This window comes from Equus quagga, chromosome 15, assembly GCF_021613505.1.
Source record: "Equus quagga isolate Etosha38 chromosome 15, UCLA_HA_Equagga_1.0, whole genome shotgun sequence".
In the NCBI taxonomy this organism is placed as follows: Eukaryota; Metazoa; Chordata; class Mammalia; order Perissodactyla; family Equidae; genus Equus; species Equus quagga.
The window spans coordinates 26,342,762-26,361,802 of NC_060281.1; the positions used below are offsets into that span (position 1 = coordinate 26,342,762).

Sequence of the window (19,041 nt, forward strand, 5' to 3'; positions counted from 1 at the left end):
TAAATGCGAGCTAACATTTTCATTATTATTATTAAAGCCCACACCATAAGCTGACATCTGTTCCTCGGCTTTTGTGACCTTGCCCACTATCATTCTCCCCGTCTCTGACTTCTTCAGTTGCCTCCTCTGTTTTGGTTTCACTCACTGCTTTGCTTTGCTCTGCTCTCACCCTTGGCAATCTCATTTAACCCCTTAGCCTTCGGCTATCATCTCCATGTGGATGAACCTGACTTTGACTGCTCTCTCCCACGCTCCAACTCAAACTGCCCAGTTGAACACTTAAGTCATTGTCATATCTCTGATTAGCAAATTTCCTCACTTTCCCAGATCTGTGAAAACCCAAGGATTACAATAGCAAGCCCCAAAAGAATTAGGAAATAAGATTAGCTTCAGAGAGTTTAACTGGAACATGAACATACAATGTCGTAAAGATGTGAAGTCACCACAAACGGATCTGAAGCTAGTACAATTAGACATCCTTAATCAGATTGAAGGTATTTATATAGCAAAAGAAAAAACATGGCAGTCTACAGTGGCCTAGACTGGCAAGTTACAGAAACACAGGAAGTGTTCTGTCCTCAGGGCTCCAGATTTCAGGGCAGGTCTAAGCCCAGGATGAGGAGGAGGAAAAGGGTATGAAGATGGAATCTTGCACTGAATGCAAGACTTTTCCTCTATGTCCTTAAAGAGCACCTGACAATCAGCCTGACTCAATTAAAAGTTCACTTCACCTAACTCCACGCTTTGCCATTTGCTATATAAATCCTTGTTATGGATTGGCTTCCCATAAAGGTCTGCCTCCAGAGAAAATGTTTGTCACATGGATATATTTTTATTTCTAATCCCTGCTAGAAGGATTTTTCATGATGAATTATAGAATAACTTTTGGTTATGATTTGAGTTTCCACATACCTTAATTACAGAGAGAAAAAGTGCTGGTCTTGCCAACACGAATATTTCTGTTCTCTGTGGCAGTTATATTTCACATTGTGAATTAACTGATGACAAGCATGGATTCTGAAGCCAAACGCCTGAATTTGAATCCTGGGTCTGGTATCTACTATTTTGTGACCACAGGCAAATTACTTGATCTCTTTGTGCCTGTTTCTCTATCCACAGAATGGGAGTAATGATAGTACCTACCTCACTGGGTTGTCATGAGGAACAAAAGATAAACTATACAAAACATATAGAACAATGTCTTGCACATAAAGCACTCAATAAACGGTAGCTGTTGTTATCTCAGTCTCAGGTGCATTTTGGCTGCTCAGGTTGGGTTGTCGTGGACTGATCCTGGTATGTGTTGATCCAAATAGATGTGGTTCCACCAGATGAGATCCTGACCAGCTCCAACCTTTCCCTTGACAAGGAGTTCTTAACCTAAAGCCCACAGTGAGCTTTAAAAGAATTTTATTCAAAAGAGAGTATAAACAGATGGTATGCTGTGTATTTTTCTGAGATAAGGGGCCACAGCTTTCATCAGCTCCTCAATAAGTACATGACCCCGAACAGATTTTTAAAATTGTCTTCTTCTTCTTATTATTATTACTTCTTATTGTCTTAATATTACCACTACCATTTTCATCTTTTTAATCCTCTTAAATGATTCCTACACCTTCCCCTGGGCCTCTATTCAATAAGTTATAATATTTAAAAAATTCTCTCTCTACAATGTTATTCTGGTATAGTCCTTCCCTTTTTCAACGCTGCCAGGTTACCTCTCCAAAAGAACTGTAATAATATTACTTATTCTGCTCAAAAACATGATTAACATCTTACATGATCAAACATCTTAGCTATGAGCTTTATGACTTGGCCATAATCTGCCTTTGCAGTCTTGTCCTCCATAAACGGCCCTGAAGGAGTCACTTGCCATTGCTAGAACTCCACGCAGCTTTCCTCCACAGCTCTTTCTACCCTGTCTAGAATGTCTTTTCACCACCTTGTGTCTGTCTCCACACCACTTTCTCCAGTAAACCAACACTCTTCTTCAACAGTCACTGTCTTTAATACATAATAAAGATTATTAAAATGGGTGCAAACAACCACGTATCAGGGTTTCTCAACCGTGGCATTACTGACATGTCAGGCAGGACACTCCTTGCTGTGGAAGGCTGTCCTATGCAGTATAGGATGTTTAGCAGCATTGGGGGCGGGGGTGTGCAAAATTATTCCTGGTTGAGAACCACTAACATAAATACATTTGCTTTCCCCTGCTAAACAATAAATTCTTTAAGGACAGGGACTACAGCCTTTGTTACATTTATATTCTCAATTTTACCTAATACTGTGGTTTGTGATAGGTTTAGATAAATATTTTTTCTCTGTTAATCTTTCCAAAGTTAGTAGACAGAATATTCTAACCTACCATATTTCAATGATTTCTAGGTATTTATTAAATTTGAAACACCAAATTTCAACCTGTTAAGTAAAGCTTTTAAAAGGCAAAACTGCAATGTCATAACATCCCTGTAATTTTCAACAAACGCTGTCAGTTGTAGTTGTGCCCTAAAGGAGATGTTTATGGTATTATGAAGATTAAGTGGACAATGGACTTCCACATCACACGTTTGATAGTAGTATGCTAACACTGAGGGCTTACAGAACAGTAACAGAAACCATCTCCTCCTCCCTTCAAATACCCCATGCTCAATGAAGTATATAGTGTTATTATCTCAGTTAATTGCCTAGAAACAGTCAAGGCCCAGTTAGTGACAAAAGTAAGGTTTCAGTCCAAGGTTCCTAAGTCAGGGATGCATCCTCTAGACCAGTGGTTCTCAATACCTGCTGCACATTAGAATCCTCTGCAGCGTTAAACACAACAGATTCCTGGGCCTCCCTCCAGACCAATTAAATTAGACTCAGGAATGGTGATGAAGATTAAAATTGTTTTAAAAATCCCTAGTGGATTCTGGCATGAATCCACTGCCCCACACTGGTTCAAAACCTCATGTACTTTGACAGTCATCAGAAAAGGCCATCTTTTAAGAAGACCTTAAGCTCCATGAATGGCTGAAATTTATTCTCTAACTTGCTGACTTGGGCCTATATGTCAACACATAATCTTAAATTACAAGATCTGCTAACTTCTTTTCTGGGACAAGGCATTACACCAAGAAGCTCATGACATAATTCTTGGGCTGCTTTCTCTACCACTTCACAGGATCTGGGCACTTACACTCCTCTTTACTTGGTGAAGTTACATTCAGTTCTGTCGGAAGCGGCTGCTGGCTGGGACTAAGAGTTGGCGTGGTTATCGAGGTATTGTTGTTGTCACTGGTGGTCTCTTCGGAAAACAAATCTGATTGGCTGTTACTTGTACTTGGGGCAGAATCATCGTCTGGTTGTTTCTTTTGAAAATCTAAAGAGAAAGAGTAAGAAAACCAGTTTAAATAAGGAGCTCACAATCTCCTTGGGTATTAGAAAACAATGAAAGTCAGTATAAAAATGAAATGTAATAGCAGCAATAACAAAGACTAACTTGAGTGATTAAAAAATGGAAGTAAAATACTGGTCAAAAACATATAACACTGGTGGAGGGTAACTGGAGTTAAAGCTTTCCAGGGTCTTTATATTGTTCAGAACAGGAGACATACTGATTTTTAAAAAGGACTTTGCAAAGCCAAATGCATGTTAAACTTTTAAGGGCAATCAGTAGAAGGAAAAAAGGAATAAAGACAAGTTGTTCAAACCAAGAGAGGACAAGTAAGAAGGAAAAAAAAAAGCAGTGAGAAAAGCAGGGTAAATAGAAAACAGATAATAAGATGGTAGAAATAAGCAGAGAGAGATCAGTAATGGTAATAAATGTAAATAGACTACAGTTAGCAGTTAACAGATAAAAAATTCAGATTGAATAAATGAAGTCCTATTCTATGCAGTTTACAAGAGACATACTAAAAACAAACAGGATAAAGAAAAATTTAAGGTATATTAAAAAAATACCAGCAAATGCACATGATTAAAAAGCCAGTAATAGCTACTGTATTGTTGGAAAATGTAAAGAAGTATTGGAGGATCATTACATAATAGTAAAAGAAACAGACGAACAGGATTTAGCAGAAGATAAAACTATTCAAAACCTGTATGCACATAATAACAAAGCCTCAAAATATGTAAAGCAAAAATGATTGTATTTATGGGAAACAAATTTACTATCATAATGGGAAGATTTTACTATAACTGTCTCAGACAAAAAATAATTAGTAAAATTAGAGAAGATTAATAAGCATACATAGACTCAAGTACCCAACAATTAAATAATCAATTTATTTTTAGTTATTTTTATTTTTTTTAAAAGATTAGCCCTGAGCTAACATCTGTTGCCCATCTTCCTTTTTTCTTCTTCTTCCTCTTCTCTCCAAAGCCCCTCTGACATAGTTGTACATTCTAGTTGTAGGTCCTTCTAGGTCTGCTATGTGGGACGCCGCCTGAGCATGGCTTGATGAGTGGTGCTAGGTCTGCGCCCAGGATCCAAACCGGTGAAACCCTGGACCACCAAGTGGAGCACGCAAACTTAACCACTGGCCACCAGGCTGGCCCCAGTAATCAATTATTTTTAAACATATGTGGAATATTTATAAAAACTGACTAAAACCTGGCTAAACGTTGACCACACATTAGGCTATAAAGCAAAACTCTCAACAGATGCCAAAGAATTAGTAAGATACAGACATTATTAGCTGACTATAGAGCAATTAAGTTAAAAATTGATAGCAAAAAATTCTATATATTTGGAAATTTTAAAAATACACTTCAAACTCACAGGTCAAATCAGAAATTATAAAATTATATAATATTTATAATTAAATGATAATGAAATTACAACTTATCAATATCCAGTAAAGATAAAGATGCACATACATTAGCTATACCCAAGTCATTTCATTCCTAGGTATACACCTGAGAGAAACTCAACACACATGTATGAGGATGTTAATTATATATTGTTTGCAATAGTAAAAAGTCAGAAACAACCTAAAGGTCCATAAATTTTAATAAATTCAAATAATGGAATAATATACATAGTGAAAACAAATAACTATTGCCACATACATCAACATAAATGAATCTCAAAATCATTACATTAATGAAAAACCAAGTCACTAAATAACATAGTTAAGATTGGACTTACATAAATGTTAAAAACAGGCAAAACTCAAATAACATTGTTTAGAAATATGTATGTTTAAATCATAAAAAAGTACTAACAAAACGTAGGGTAATGGTTACCTCTTAGAGGTTGAGGGAGGGGGGTGTGAAGGTGAGACGTATGCAGAAATATTCAAAATTATAGGTAATGTCCACTGACACAGAATAGATTAGAATGGTATATTTAGGTATATTCATTCATATAGTGGAATGCTCTATGGTAGTTAAATGAATAAAGGGACAAGTATAATAGAATAATCTCAAAAACAATGTAGAGAGAAAAAAAGCAAGCTACAGAAGTATATATATGGTATAACAATATTTATATAAAACTTAAAATATGTAAAGATACCATATACTGTTTATGGATACATAATTATAAGATAAAAACATGTGGAAATGATGCCAAATTCAGGATAGTGGTTATCTGAGGTGGGGGGAGAAACAGAGGTCCTCAATTCTATGTGTAATTTTCTATTTCTTAAAGCTGTGGTGAGTATATGACTGTTAAAATTATTACGCATATTGGGGCTGGCCAGATGGCATAGCAGTTAAGTTTGCATGCTCTGCTTCGGTGGCCAGGTCTTCACTAGTTGGAATCCCAGATGTGGACCTACACATCACTCATCAAGCCATGCTATGGTGGCGTCCCATATACAAAGTAGAGGAAGACTGGCACAGGGACAATGTGCTAATGATTGTCAGCTCAGCGACAATCTTCCTCTAGCAAAAAGAGGAAGATTGGCAATAGATGTTCACTCAGTGCCAATCTTCCTCACCAAAAAAAAAAGGGGGGAGGGGACAAAGAAAGAAAAGAAAAGAAAATTATTATATATAGTCTCTTTATGTTTCATTTTTTTAAAATCTAATGCTGGGGCCAGCCCAGTGGCACAGCCGTTAAGTGCACACGTTCTGCTTCGGAGGCCCAGGGTTCGCCAGTGTGGATCCCAGGTGCGGACATGGCACCATGTGGCAAGCCATGTTGTGGTAGGTGTCCCACATATAAAGTAGAGGAAGATGGGCACAGATGTGAGCTCAGGGCCAGTCTTCCTCAGCAAAAACAGGAGGATTGGCAGCAGTCAGCTCAGGGCTAATCTTCCTCAAAAGAAAAAAAATCTAGCGCTAGTCTATAAAGTACAGATTATACTTTATTACCCTAATTCAGAGAAGAAAAAGAAGATCCTGACAACTCCACATTATCTTATCTTTTGATCTGCAGAGAAGCTGCTGTTATTATGCTCTATAACCTCTTCAGAATCACTGTTATGACATATTCTGAGCATAACAATAGCTAGTATTTATGTTGCACTTACCACGTGCGAGGCACTGAACTAAATGTTTTATGTATATAACTCATTTACTTTAATCCTCAGGACAACCCTAACAAGGGAGGTATAATGAATAACACTTCACTGATGAAGAAACTGAGCCTCAGAAAATTTAGGTCATGTGTTCCTAGAGCTAGTAAACAGAAGGATCAGGATTTAAATACAGGTCCATCTGACACCAGAATCCTGGTCTTCAATCACAACTGCAAGATATAGAATGGTGAGCACTAAACTGGTCCAAGAAAAGGCCTCCACGTCATGTCCACCCACTGACAGCACCAATGGTGAGCGCGTGGGTCTAGCCAAAGAATCACTAACCTGCTGTGCACACCAGCGATCTACAGCCCCTACTACTTCTTTTCTGGGTATTTATTTCTCCTAGCCACTTTCTTATTCTTCAGCGTTTTGACATTTTAAAATGGCTTATTATCTCAATGTTATTTGTATAGCACCTTCAGAGAAAAACGTACTCTATAAATGGAATAAAAATTCTGCAATAATGATGCTTCTTTTTGATGTCATGTCATTTCATTAGCTCTCCTATGTCAATAACCATTGTGTTCCTCCTATAACTCTCTCTCTCTCATTTAATTGGAAATGTTATAAGGCCCTAAAAGAACTGAAACTGAGTCATCATTGTACCTTCTAGCACAATCCCCAGTGCAGACACACACAGACTCACTCACTGGGGCACAATAACCCTCCGAGGTTAAATGATGTTGCTGTCTGAAGACAACAGCAGGCTCCACCCACACAATCTCTAGCCCATGCCTGCCATGCTCTGGTACTCCCAAGTTCTCTTTTGTGGATCTACAGCTGACACAGTGCACCTTCTGTTAACCCATGCTCCCGCTATGCCCTTCCTGCACCTCCACAGGGCGACGGTGTGAAAAATCATCATGCTAACAGTACTCATTACAACCCAAACTGGCTGCACACAAGAGAACTACTAAAAGCTCTATATAGTCTCTGCTGCAATTCAATAAATAACTCAGGAATCACAGAATTTTATAGTCAGAATTCACTTTAAAGATCCAGCTCAATCCTCTCATCTTACAGATAAAGAAAGGAAGGAGCCAAGAAAGTTAATGCAACTCACCAGAAATTCACAGAGTCAATCCTAAGAGTTTTCTAACTCTTAGGCCAAAGTAAGCAGCTTGTACAATACAAAGAGCTTGAGAGTTGGACCACATTCAAATCCTGACTTTGCTATTTACTGGGCATATGGCTAAAGCAAATTGTTTAATCTTTTGGCGCCTTGTCTGTAAAATGGAGGGAGGGAGTTATTTGTATCTCTCAGGATAATGTAGATTAAATAAGATAATGTACATAAAGTATCTGGCACGTGGGTACTCAACAAATGACTGTCATTAAAAATAAAAGGTATTTTCCTAAAGAAAGGACCACTGAGTTATCTCTTCCTTTTAGACCTGATATTTGCATCATAGTTCTTACTCTCAATTCCTTTCTTTCTGAATAATTTAGCATCCAACTTTTGACTACTGACAAAAAAAAAACAGAAAGAAAAAATCCCAAAAGTCTACTCCAAGGACAAAGGGGAGGAGGTTTATATCACATCTAAAAAAGTAAACAAAATAGGCAGAGAGACTGACTCTCGTCACTCTACTCTGGAAAGCAGTGCAGGAAAGGTGCAGAAATAGTCACTCCATTTGATCCAGATACCGTAAAGACTTGTTCACTTGTTTTACAATTCTCATATAAATGGGAAAACTAGAAATCTCCACGCTTATCCGTGTCAATGAGAAAAAAGATTAGGAATAATTATCTATTCTTCTAAATTGGTAGAGTTAATGGTATATCCAAGGGTATAAACTTGATCTTAAACTGAGTCTGAGAAAGGTTTATGTGAATAAAGTTTTTCCAAAATAAACTGTTACTTGTAAAACCTGAGTAAAAATATTTCAACTTAAATGGGATTGTTGTTGAAAAGTGAACAGAAGCCAAGATCTTGGCAGCTTACCTTATTATCAACTAAGGGGAAAAATAGTTTCTCAGCAAATGTACTCTTGGAACTTGAAGTATCCAGAAATGGGATGTTTCCACAAGATAGAGAAAGTGACCTAATGGTAGCAGCTGAGCCAAAATGGCCAGTAAAGGCCCTGGGGCTGGTTGTCCAGGTACTCCCTAGGCATATTTTTCTTTATTGTTTTCAGAATGATTTTTCTCACAGGTCAATCTGCTTACTAGAAAGTGTACCTCAAAAGACTGAGAGCACCAAAAAAGCACCTCACCCTCCTCTAGTGACAAGCCCATTCACCTGGGCAGCCTCACTGCAACTATATCTTACCTAGCCATCCCTCAGAACTCACCTTTGATATGCGTATGTCCAATTCTTTCTCTCTCAGATGTACTACAGAGATTCACAAGATGCTTAGCTCACCTAAACTCCCACTTCACTTCTAGATTATGACAACTATGTCTTTTTGAATGATTTCTTTGAGGCAGAGAATACACAAAAGTGATTTAGAAAGGATTTCACTAAACTTTCTTTCCTTGAAAATAAATTTCTTTAAAATTGAAAAAAACTTCTTTGAAAATAAATAAATTTGTCACATACAGATCTGTGTGATCACTAATAGGTACATAGTATATCCATTTATAACACAGCAATTAAGCCAATTAAACACTGTTATAGATTTGCAGTTACCAATTTTTTACTACGATAAGCAAAACTGCATTAAACTTTCTTAGGTTATATTGCTGGAAGTAGATCAACTGGGTAAAAGAGGATGCATATTTTTAAAGCATTTCATACATATTGTCAAATTCTCTTGGCACAACACCCTGTGATTCCCACAGCATAAGACGTACTATGGTGTATAAGAATCATCTGTTCACTTGTCAGTCTCCCACATTATACACGCCCAGGGCAAAAACAGTGCTCAACATATGTTAACTGAATGAATAGGTGGCCAAATGTTTTTCTGTAGAAAGCCCATCACTGCATTACATTTAAAATTATTTACCAATTGTTATTTTAAACCTTTCACAAACTGTTTTGTGTGCCTTTAAGCACACTCCTAGCATCATTTGGGTTAGCATTTCTAGAAGACAAAGTGCTCAATATCTGTGAATTTCTATTTTCATAATCAAGAAGTAGAGATGAGAAATTCAACTGCATTTGTTATAACTCACTCATTAAGCGTTTCTGGCCACTTCTATGTCATTTCAGACACTAAAGCTAGGTATAAAGAAAATCAAATTGGAGGTAAAAGAAGAACTAAGAGTTAAGTGCCTATTATGAGCAAGGCACTCTGCCAGAGGCCTTGTGTTCATCTTGTCATTTCATCCTCAAAGTAAACTGGGCAGTAGATGTCATCCTCACATTTCAGCAGAGGCCAGTGGGGTATGGCAAGGTTAGGCAACCTGTCCCTTCCTAACAAGTGCTGGAGCTAGGATTTGAGACCCAGGTTTACATGACTCTAATGTCTACACTCTTCCCACTACAGCACGCATCACTGAAGCAACCACTGTCCAGCTTGCCAAAATGCAACAGCTTGCAACCCGTGGGGGTTACTTTTCCAGTTCCCACATTACCATTCCACGTCTGCAAACCCCATCTGACTCCATATCACAGATTACAACTCTGTGTTCCCACTGGAAGCTTTAATTTAGTATTTCACACCATAAAATGCTTCATGTTTCAAGTAGCCAATCAAAGTAAAATGGAAACGTTGCAAATAAAAATTCAATTCCAGTATCTCAAAAGTTTGGTTCACGCAAGGCATTGTATAAAGGTCTCCTTTAACAGAACAGGATTCTTTTTCCTCTTCTTCATCCCTTCTCCCAATTTATGTCCATAATAGGCTACAGCCTCCACTCATAAATAAATTTCTAGGTTTTTAAAGCTAACACATTCCCATCTCCACCCCAATGACAAACTTCAGTTATCCTTTTGTTCTTTTTTTAAAGATTTTATTTTTTCCTTTTTCTCCCCAAAGCCCCCCGGTACATAGTTGGATATTTTAGTTGTGGGTCCTTCTAGTTGTGGCATGTGGGATGCCGCCTCAGCACAGCTTGATGAGCAGTGCTATGTCCACGCCCAGGATCCGAACCGGCAAAACCCTGAGCCACTGAAGTGGAGCGCACGAACTTAACCACTTGGCCACGAGGCTGACCCCCCACAAACTTTAGTTATCTTATTCAAAAAGCTACAAAGCCATTAGCAGTAGCCAGCCTATTCAGAAATCAGAGTTTTAGCCTTCTGATTAAAATCTTAACATTCCAGTAGCTGAATGTTCAAAACAAACTGGTTTAAATAAGAATTAGCAAGAACCAAAGGACTGTTTACTATTAAAATGTTAAAATGCACTCACCTTGTACCCTAGCTTACTTTCAGAGAAAACTGTAATCTACTCAATATGGCTGGGTTAACTTAAACTCCCTTTAATGAGTAATCTCTTCTGGCTTCTTTTAAAAACAAAAACAAAAACTTTTATCCTACCCCATTCTCACCTATGCTCTCATGATGATTCCTTTTCTTTAAAAATCAGACTGTCTTTACTGATCTCAGGATAGACTGTTTTGATACTGACTGATACTTTCAGACAAGTTTAAAATACATCCCTCCCCCACCACATATATATCCTATTAATGATAAATGACTCCTGTCCTGTGTTCCCTATCTACACACGTAAGATAGACCTTGTCTTCTGCCCTTCTTCCCATCTGGAGGGACGGCACCAACATTCTGCTAGAGGCTAAAGTCAGAAGCCTGGGAATCATCTCAGACACTACATTTTCCCTCCCTTAATTCCACATCTCAAAAATCTACTTCTCCATTACCACTCTACTCTAAGTCGTCATCATCCATCAGATTCCTTCAGTAGCATCTTAATCGATTTCTTTGCATCCTATCCTCTCTCTTGGCCCACTCTAATCCCTTCTCCACAAAGCAATCAGAGTGATATAAAAAACAAATTCTGATAAAGCCATTTTTCCTCCCTAAACAGTTGAATGGCCTCCCTTTCAGATGTTGGGCTTTTATAATCAGATCCAAAATCCTAAACATGGCTTCGAAGTCAGAAGTCTCTCTAAGAACTAGCTTCTGGTTATCTCTTCAGTCTCATCTTAAGCCACTCCTCCTCCTCTCCCTCCCCCTGCTTCAGCCATTTTGGGGTTCTTTTGGGTTTTCAGACACTCCATACTCTTTCTCAGCCTGGAGTACTTTGATCATGGCATGTGGGAGACTATTTTTCTTTATCTTTCTGTTCACCTTGGTAATTCCTACTCATTTTTGTACCTTAACATAAGCCCTATTTCCTCAGCGAAGCCCTTAAGATTGTCCATAGAAGGCACTTAATAAACATTTGTGAGATGAAGGAATGAATGTCTTATTCATTGTATACCCTAGCCCGTAGCAAAATGCCTGCCACATAATATACAATATAGATTTGCTGAATTTAACTTATTTGATACTGGTGAACATACTAAGTTTAAAAATATTTTTTCTCTTGGACATTAATGGACTTCAAATTGCTATAAAATTTATTTATAGGAAGCAAGAAGGCTTCTACATACAGGAGAAATATTAAGCACCCTTATCAATAAGCAGATGTTTGAATTTTACAAACTATCCCTACACATATAAAAATTTTCTTCCTTACTACTCACCACAGGTAACTGGTTCTGATAGGACTCAAAAGGTATCTCAAATCCTGTTTGCTTAGATTCTGACCACAAAACTGCAAGCTTTTATTTGAGAATAGAAATAACATTAGATTGGCTCCCAAAAGCATGTTTTCATATGCTTCTTGTAAAAATAGTCAACAGGAGAATATACGAAGTTGACAAAGCTTACAAGGAAAACTTCAATCGGTAATTAAGCTTATTTTATAATCTGGTTTATCACTGAAACTATAGTCCCTAGAATCTTCGCACCTATAGAGCCTACTCTTGAGAAGTGTGAACTACCAAAGAACTTATTTGGAGAAAGGCTTGTTTCTTAGGCAGCATTTATTGTGCAGACTATACAGTTTTCCCAGCAATGTGTCTCATATTCATTTACAGGGCATAAATTAACATGTTAACGTTACAGCAAATATCTAACAATCCATTAGTACTACAATAATACGCACAGGAGACACATTTACCTCATTTTGGTCTAACCACAAAATGTGTCAATTTTTTAAAAAATTGAAAACACAGGGAAAAAGTCTTCTGAATATTGTGACATTTATCTAGTTTCAACAAAATGAGCATTTGATGATGTGTGTGCATATGTATATATACATCTCACACATACAGCTCAACTATCAAAATTACCAATAGGGCTAGGCATATTGTGGAAATATTAGGCAAAGCTGACAAAATAAAACAGGTAAATTAGAACTTAAAAACAAAACAAGAACCTCTGACCCATCTGTTTAAGCTGGTCCTTGGTACCAGTGAAAGACCTCTCCTCAAGCATTAGTCCTTACTGTCATTCATGAATCACTCCAACAGAACAGGTAGCATGAACTGCTGGAGAGGCTGGAACAGCTAAGATTTTTTTCAGTTCACACCTAAGGCTTCAAATGCCCCATAAAGACTTCAGAGACAACAGAACAGAGAATAGAAAAGCATTTGAGAATTAATTTTCAAACAGTCAGGTTACTCCCCATTTTTAGATCCCTGATTGTTTTTACAGTTGTATCCATGGTCTTCATGCTACCAGTCCTTCACTTTAGAAGAGAGAAAACAAAAAAACCAAAACACCTCCCACTGGCACCTCCCTTTTGGGGAAACAGTGTTCATGCTCCTGCCCACTAACACCTAGGCAACTTGGTCCTTGTTGTCTTTGCTTCCTCCATCTACAAGGGCAGCTCTTGCTTTTAACAAGCTATTCCCACTCCTGATACTTCATTTCTGCTCAGTTCTCAGTCTCACTATCTCATATCTGGGTCACATATCACCAATCTTTAGTCTTCCAGCATTTAAGCCCTATTGCCAAGCTAACCACTTCATTTGTTTCAGGAAATTCAATTCAGGGGTGGTGGTGTTAACTTTTGAGATACACTTTCCCTTTAAGATAAAACTTACAAAATGTTCAGAATAATTATTTTTCAAATAATGTAATATGGTATATTTTAAGAATATCAATTTATTTCCCCAAAAGTAACAGACAACACAATGATTTAAACTGCTAAGAGAAACTTTTTAAAAGGATAATGTGATGGGTTTACTAACATTTTCTTATTACACCTATTAAAGCATATCTGGGGATGTTCACAGAAGACCCTAATTTTCAAAAGATCCAAAGATCAGGGCTAAGTGACTAATTTTTATCCAATGAACCTAAGGAAGCAAAAGAATATATAATGTTTTGTATGATTCATAATCCCCAAAAGTGACATCTAATAGTAGAAAGAGTAAGTGTTCTTTCTGAAGAACTCTATGGGTAGTTATGAAAAGGCACTAGAATAATGTAAGGGAACATGTATAATGGCTGTCAACTGAAGACCTAAGAGATTTCTCCACTCATGAGAAAAGCTTGTGCACAGTTATCTACATACTCCCTGTCATAGTATGCTGTTTAGGAGTGTGCAGTCATACTGACCTCAAATTATGGCTCAACCTCTTAAGGTCACTGTGTGACCTTGGGTAAGTTATTTAACTTTTCTTACTTCAGCCTTCTCTTCCTCTATAACAGGAATAATAACCATATCTATTTCCTAAGATTACTGTATGGATTATATTATATAATACATGTTAAAACTCTCAGAACAATGCCTGGCATATAGTAAGTCTCAAATTAACTATGATTTTTATTATTCCCCTTTTGCCTCTCTGCACACAATTTAAAAATTTGCTAGCTTGAGACTGTGGCAATGAAAAATGTAAAATAATTTCTTTGGTGCCAGTAAATGATCACAAGGGAATTACACATAACTCAGCTTCATTAACAATGTACATTAAAATAAGCCAAACCTGGGGTTACAAACTCAAAAGATTTCAGGAACCAGGGAGATTATAAATGTACAAAGTCAGCTGGCCTAAAAACAGGGAGCAGTGGTTACTGTAGCTAATTGGCAAGTGTGAGCCTCACCTAAAGGCATGTGATTTCAAACTTAAAAACAAAAATAACTTCCAAATGTACAACATATCTGTGTCCTGCAAGCCAATAGGTTAAGACTCCTGATTTAAACAAAGTATTTATTATACAAAAGTTTTGTATACTGCACTATTAATTCTGCATCTTGGTAAAGAAATGATTCATCAGATATATGTAAAGTAGATAAAAAGAGCAAAAGAAAAGTAGAGAGATATAGCACAAAGACAATCAGAGAGACCTATGTTTGAATCCTGGCTAAGTTACTCAGAAGCTATCTGATCACAGGAAAGTTACTTAACGTATTTATACTTGTTTCCTGATCTGCAAAAAGGTTAAAAAATCTACCCTCTAAGATTGTTGTGAGGATGGGAGATAATGTAAGTGTCTCTCAAAAAAGAAAGGTGCTGAATAAACTTTTAAATGAATGTCAAAAAACTCATCTAGATCTAGAATAGAGACTCTTAACCTAGAGTTCTTCTATCAACTTAGGCTATTTTATGCTGCAATAACAAATGACCCTAGAATCTAGAAGCTTTATAACAACAGCTGTGTTGTTTTTGTTCACATGCGCCTTCATTCCAGGAATCCAGAATGAAAGTGTGGCCCTAACTGGAACACTGCTGGTCTTGTGGCAGAGGGAGAAGTGAGATACAGAATTACACCATGGCTTTTAAAGTCTCTGTTCATACGTGGCATATGAACTTTTTCGTTCACATTTTATTTGTTAAAAGATGTCACATGGCTGAGCCTGACAATGAGGACTGGGAAGTATGATCTTCCCACTGAAAGGGGAAGTAAACATGTGGGAACAATAACACAATCTAGGATTCATTAACATGTGTGCAAAGAAAATTCTGCATATAATTCTGGGTTAATCTTCCGAAATTACATGCAATATTGTATATGCATACAGGCCCACTTTCCCCCTCAGAAAACAGAACATAGATGATATATTCTGAAAGGTATCACAGACCAAAAGGGCTGAAAAGAAATCAAATTGGGTTTGAAAGAAGTCAGGTCTCAAACATATGGCCCTTACTAGTGATTTTATCTAATACTAGATCAATACAATAGTCCTAACTCTGATTGTCCCAGGTGCTGATTACTGGACAGTGGTCTGGGGAAATAATCTGAACCTTCTACCAGGCTGCATTAAATTCTATTACAGCAGATGCCCTATCTGTGGTTTCACTCTTGGTTTCAGTTACTCGTGGTCGACCACAATCCAAAACATTACATGGAAAATTCCAGAAATAAACAATTCATAAGCTTTAAATTGCAGGCCATTCTGGGTTGCCTGAAGAAATCTTGCTCCATCCCACCCGGGACGTGAATCACCCCTTTGGTCCAGACTGTCCAGGCTGTATGTGTTGCCCACCTATTAGTCACTTACTTGGTATCAGGTCTCGGTGATCAGATCAACTGATGGTTATCACATCAACTGTGGTGGTACCACAGTGCTTGTGTTCAAGTAACTCTTATTTTACTTAATAATGACCCCAAAGCGCTAGAGTAGTGATGCTGGCAATTCGGATATGCTAAAGAGAAGTCATAAAGAGCTTCCTTAAACTGAAAAGGTGAAAGTTCTTGATTTAAGGAAAGGAAAAAAATCATATGCTGTGATTGCTAAGATCTATGGTAACTTTTATTACAGTATATTGCTATAATTCTTTTAATTTTAGTTATTGTTGTTCACCTCTTACTGGGCCTAATTTATAAATTAAACTTTACTTAGTTACGTATGTATAGAAAAAAACCATAGTATATATAGGGTTCGGTACTAAGCATAGTTTCAGGCATCCATTGGGGGGTCTTGAACATATTTCCTGTAGACAAGGGGGGCCACTCTATTGCCTTCTGAAAATCTGAGTATATGAATTGAAGTAAAACTATATTAGGCTGATGCTAGTTTACTGAAAATAAAGTCTTATCTGAAAAAACTGTGATTTCCAGTCAACTGAAAACCCTATTCTTTATAAAATACAGATAGTATTTGACCCTAATTCAAAATTTTGTGCTTTAAATTAACGAAGCCATGCTACGTTTATTTTATTTTACTTTCTCTTTTAATGATTACAACTCAGGCTTGCTCCTGATTCTCAAACGTACAAAGCTACTAACTCAACGTATTAAAATATTTACACCTCCCTAACAAATAGAAAAAACAAGTTATTAGAAAGCCCTTCTTAGGAACCAACTGCCTTATACTAACTAAATAACCCAATCTGCTTCTGCCTAAAATTCACTTAAGACAGGTGAAATTTGGTATAACTAACTCACTTAAAAAATGTATTTTTCATTTGGGAATATGCTTTTTACTTCACTTGCAAGCATAGGTAAATGTGTTTTGAATGGGATGAGGAAGAGGAGGAAGTTATTCTAAAATTACCTTTCAAATATTTAATGGCATGTGGAATAGGCAAATTCCTCCTTTTAATGTTATATGAGTACTAAAAAGTTAAGTGATAATGCTCTATGTAGCTACAACTCTAACTGTCCCCTACTCTTATTCTAGCACAACAGAAGTCTCATAAATCAAACTCTTTATAACTTCCTCTAATTTAGGCAATTAACTGGGCTTTGATCTAGTATTAGTCTGAGAGATTGTGTTTACCGTTACTTCTAACCAATGAGAAAAAGGAAAATGAGATACTATATTTTAATCGTCAACATTGGTACTCACCTTTCATAGATAATGCCTTTGGCTTCTAATCAGGGATGTCAAAAGAAACAGTCATGTGAAATACACGATTTTTTGCGGGACTGTTATTGAGAACATTATTCACTGCTCTTCTCACCATCCACTTCAGAGTGCATGGATGTTGACCTTTGAACGGTTTGCATTTCCATTTTTGCTTTGAAGCTAGAAAGCTCAGATTTCAATCTATACTCTGTCTTTAATGATTATACAGATGTTTATGGTATGAATTTCCGTGTTCAAATTCCTCTTGTCTTCATCTTACTAATCAATCTTCAGTCTCCCTTTGTCATGATTTCTTCTCTTAAAAAGAAAAAGCTTACTGTACTGTACATGTTATTTATTTATTTTTTTTACCAAACTACCATTTTTGGGAAAGAAGCAGTCATCACTAAATAAAAATAAATACCATGATCTCATTTTTATGTGAGGATTTCATACAGATAAACATTTGTAAATAATACGTATTTCTGTCTGTATCTACATTTCAGTGAAGGCTACTAATAAAACCAAAAGGGAGGAAAATTACTAGAAAATGTATCAGTATATCAAATTAGGAATAAAATTCTAAATGAACTGCATTAGAATTTCTTTATCAGGAGACCACAGCTATGGATTTTTCTTTTTTTCATTTTACCTTTCAGGCCAAAGAATACTTGCAGACTAAATATCAATTAAATAGAACCAAACAAGTTTTAAGGTAAGACGTGAGAAATCTAAGTAATAGATCTAAAAACATGAGGAGCTGAAAAGTAATGGCCAAACAAAAATGAACAGAAGATGCTTAGGAGGCGAGGTACAACATTGCCAAAGCAGTACAACAATCTCCCTTGCAGTTTACACTTCAATTGTCTCAGCATACATCATACAAACCTAAAAAGGCTGCTCTGAAAAGAAGGAGTAATTACTTTTGCATCTTCAAATGTACTTTATCAAGAGCAAAAACATCTCCCCAACACAACCAGCCTCAAAGTTCCCATTTCATAAAAGTGATTTACCATTTCACTTGGTTCTATATGTGAGTATCACTGTAGTGCAAACTCAAGGGAAAACGCTAGCATGTCAAGGAAGGCTGCAGCACATTCCCAATTTCTCTTTTAATATTGTGTTTATCAATTTGATAGATGTTAAATTCCATTCATCTTTTTTCCTAAAAACTAAAACTGAGAGTGACAAGGAAAATTACATTCTCTTCAGCCAAATTCTTGCTGAGGCATTAGAGATGCTGGCATGCCTAGTCAAGAGTGAACTGTGGCTCTCGCACTCAGGAGTTCAAATTCTTCTGCAAGATGGCTAAAGGATGAGCTTTTGTTTCAATTCTATTCATTTCAGATCAGGAAAACATAACAGTTACAATCTTATTTGCACAATTAACATTTCCCTACAAATCTTTAAAAAATTAAGAGCACTGACTAGCCTCACTTTCAACCAAATTAAAATTCAGTAATAAGTTTTTTTTAAATTAACCTTTCTCATTAATCATTTAGTCATGGCCAAAAGGAAATGTTCCATAGGTATTAATTAGTATTAATATTGCTATGGATACAAAAAAAAGAAAAGGGTGCAAAAGGTCAGTTTAAAGGGGGAAAAACAGCAAAGCTGGCTTATACAATCAGTGATTATAATTGGAGGGACAGATTAAAGACTTGGAACTAGATTTTTATTGGATTGGTTTTTGCTGAATTGGCTACCACTATGTATACAAAAGAAGTTGTTCTTTGTGACTAGTCCCATGAAAGGCCTTGTCCCAAAATCTGTATTTTTCACTTTATTATTTTAAAATAATTTCACAAAATATACTCATGTAATTTTGG

The 19,041-nt window shown here is 36.7% G+C and overlaps 1 protein-coding gene across 1 annotated transcript in view; it reads right to left on the minus strand.

Annotated features, from left to right (window-relative positions):
• Positions 1-19,041, minus strand: part of ZFAND3 (zinc finger AN1-type containing 3) — a 309,393-nt gene that overhangs the window by 73,903 nt on the left and 216,449 nt on the right. Inside the window, exon 3 of the mRNA XM_046640155.1 lies at positions 3,179-3,361. Within this exon, the coding sequence (XP_046496111.1) occupies positions 3,179-3,361 (183 nt within the window). The remainder of the gene's footprint in view (positions 1-3,178; positions 3,362-19,041) is intronic.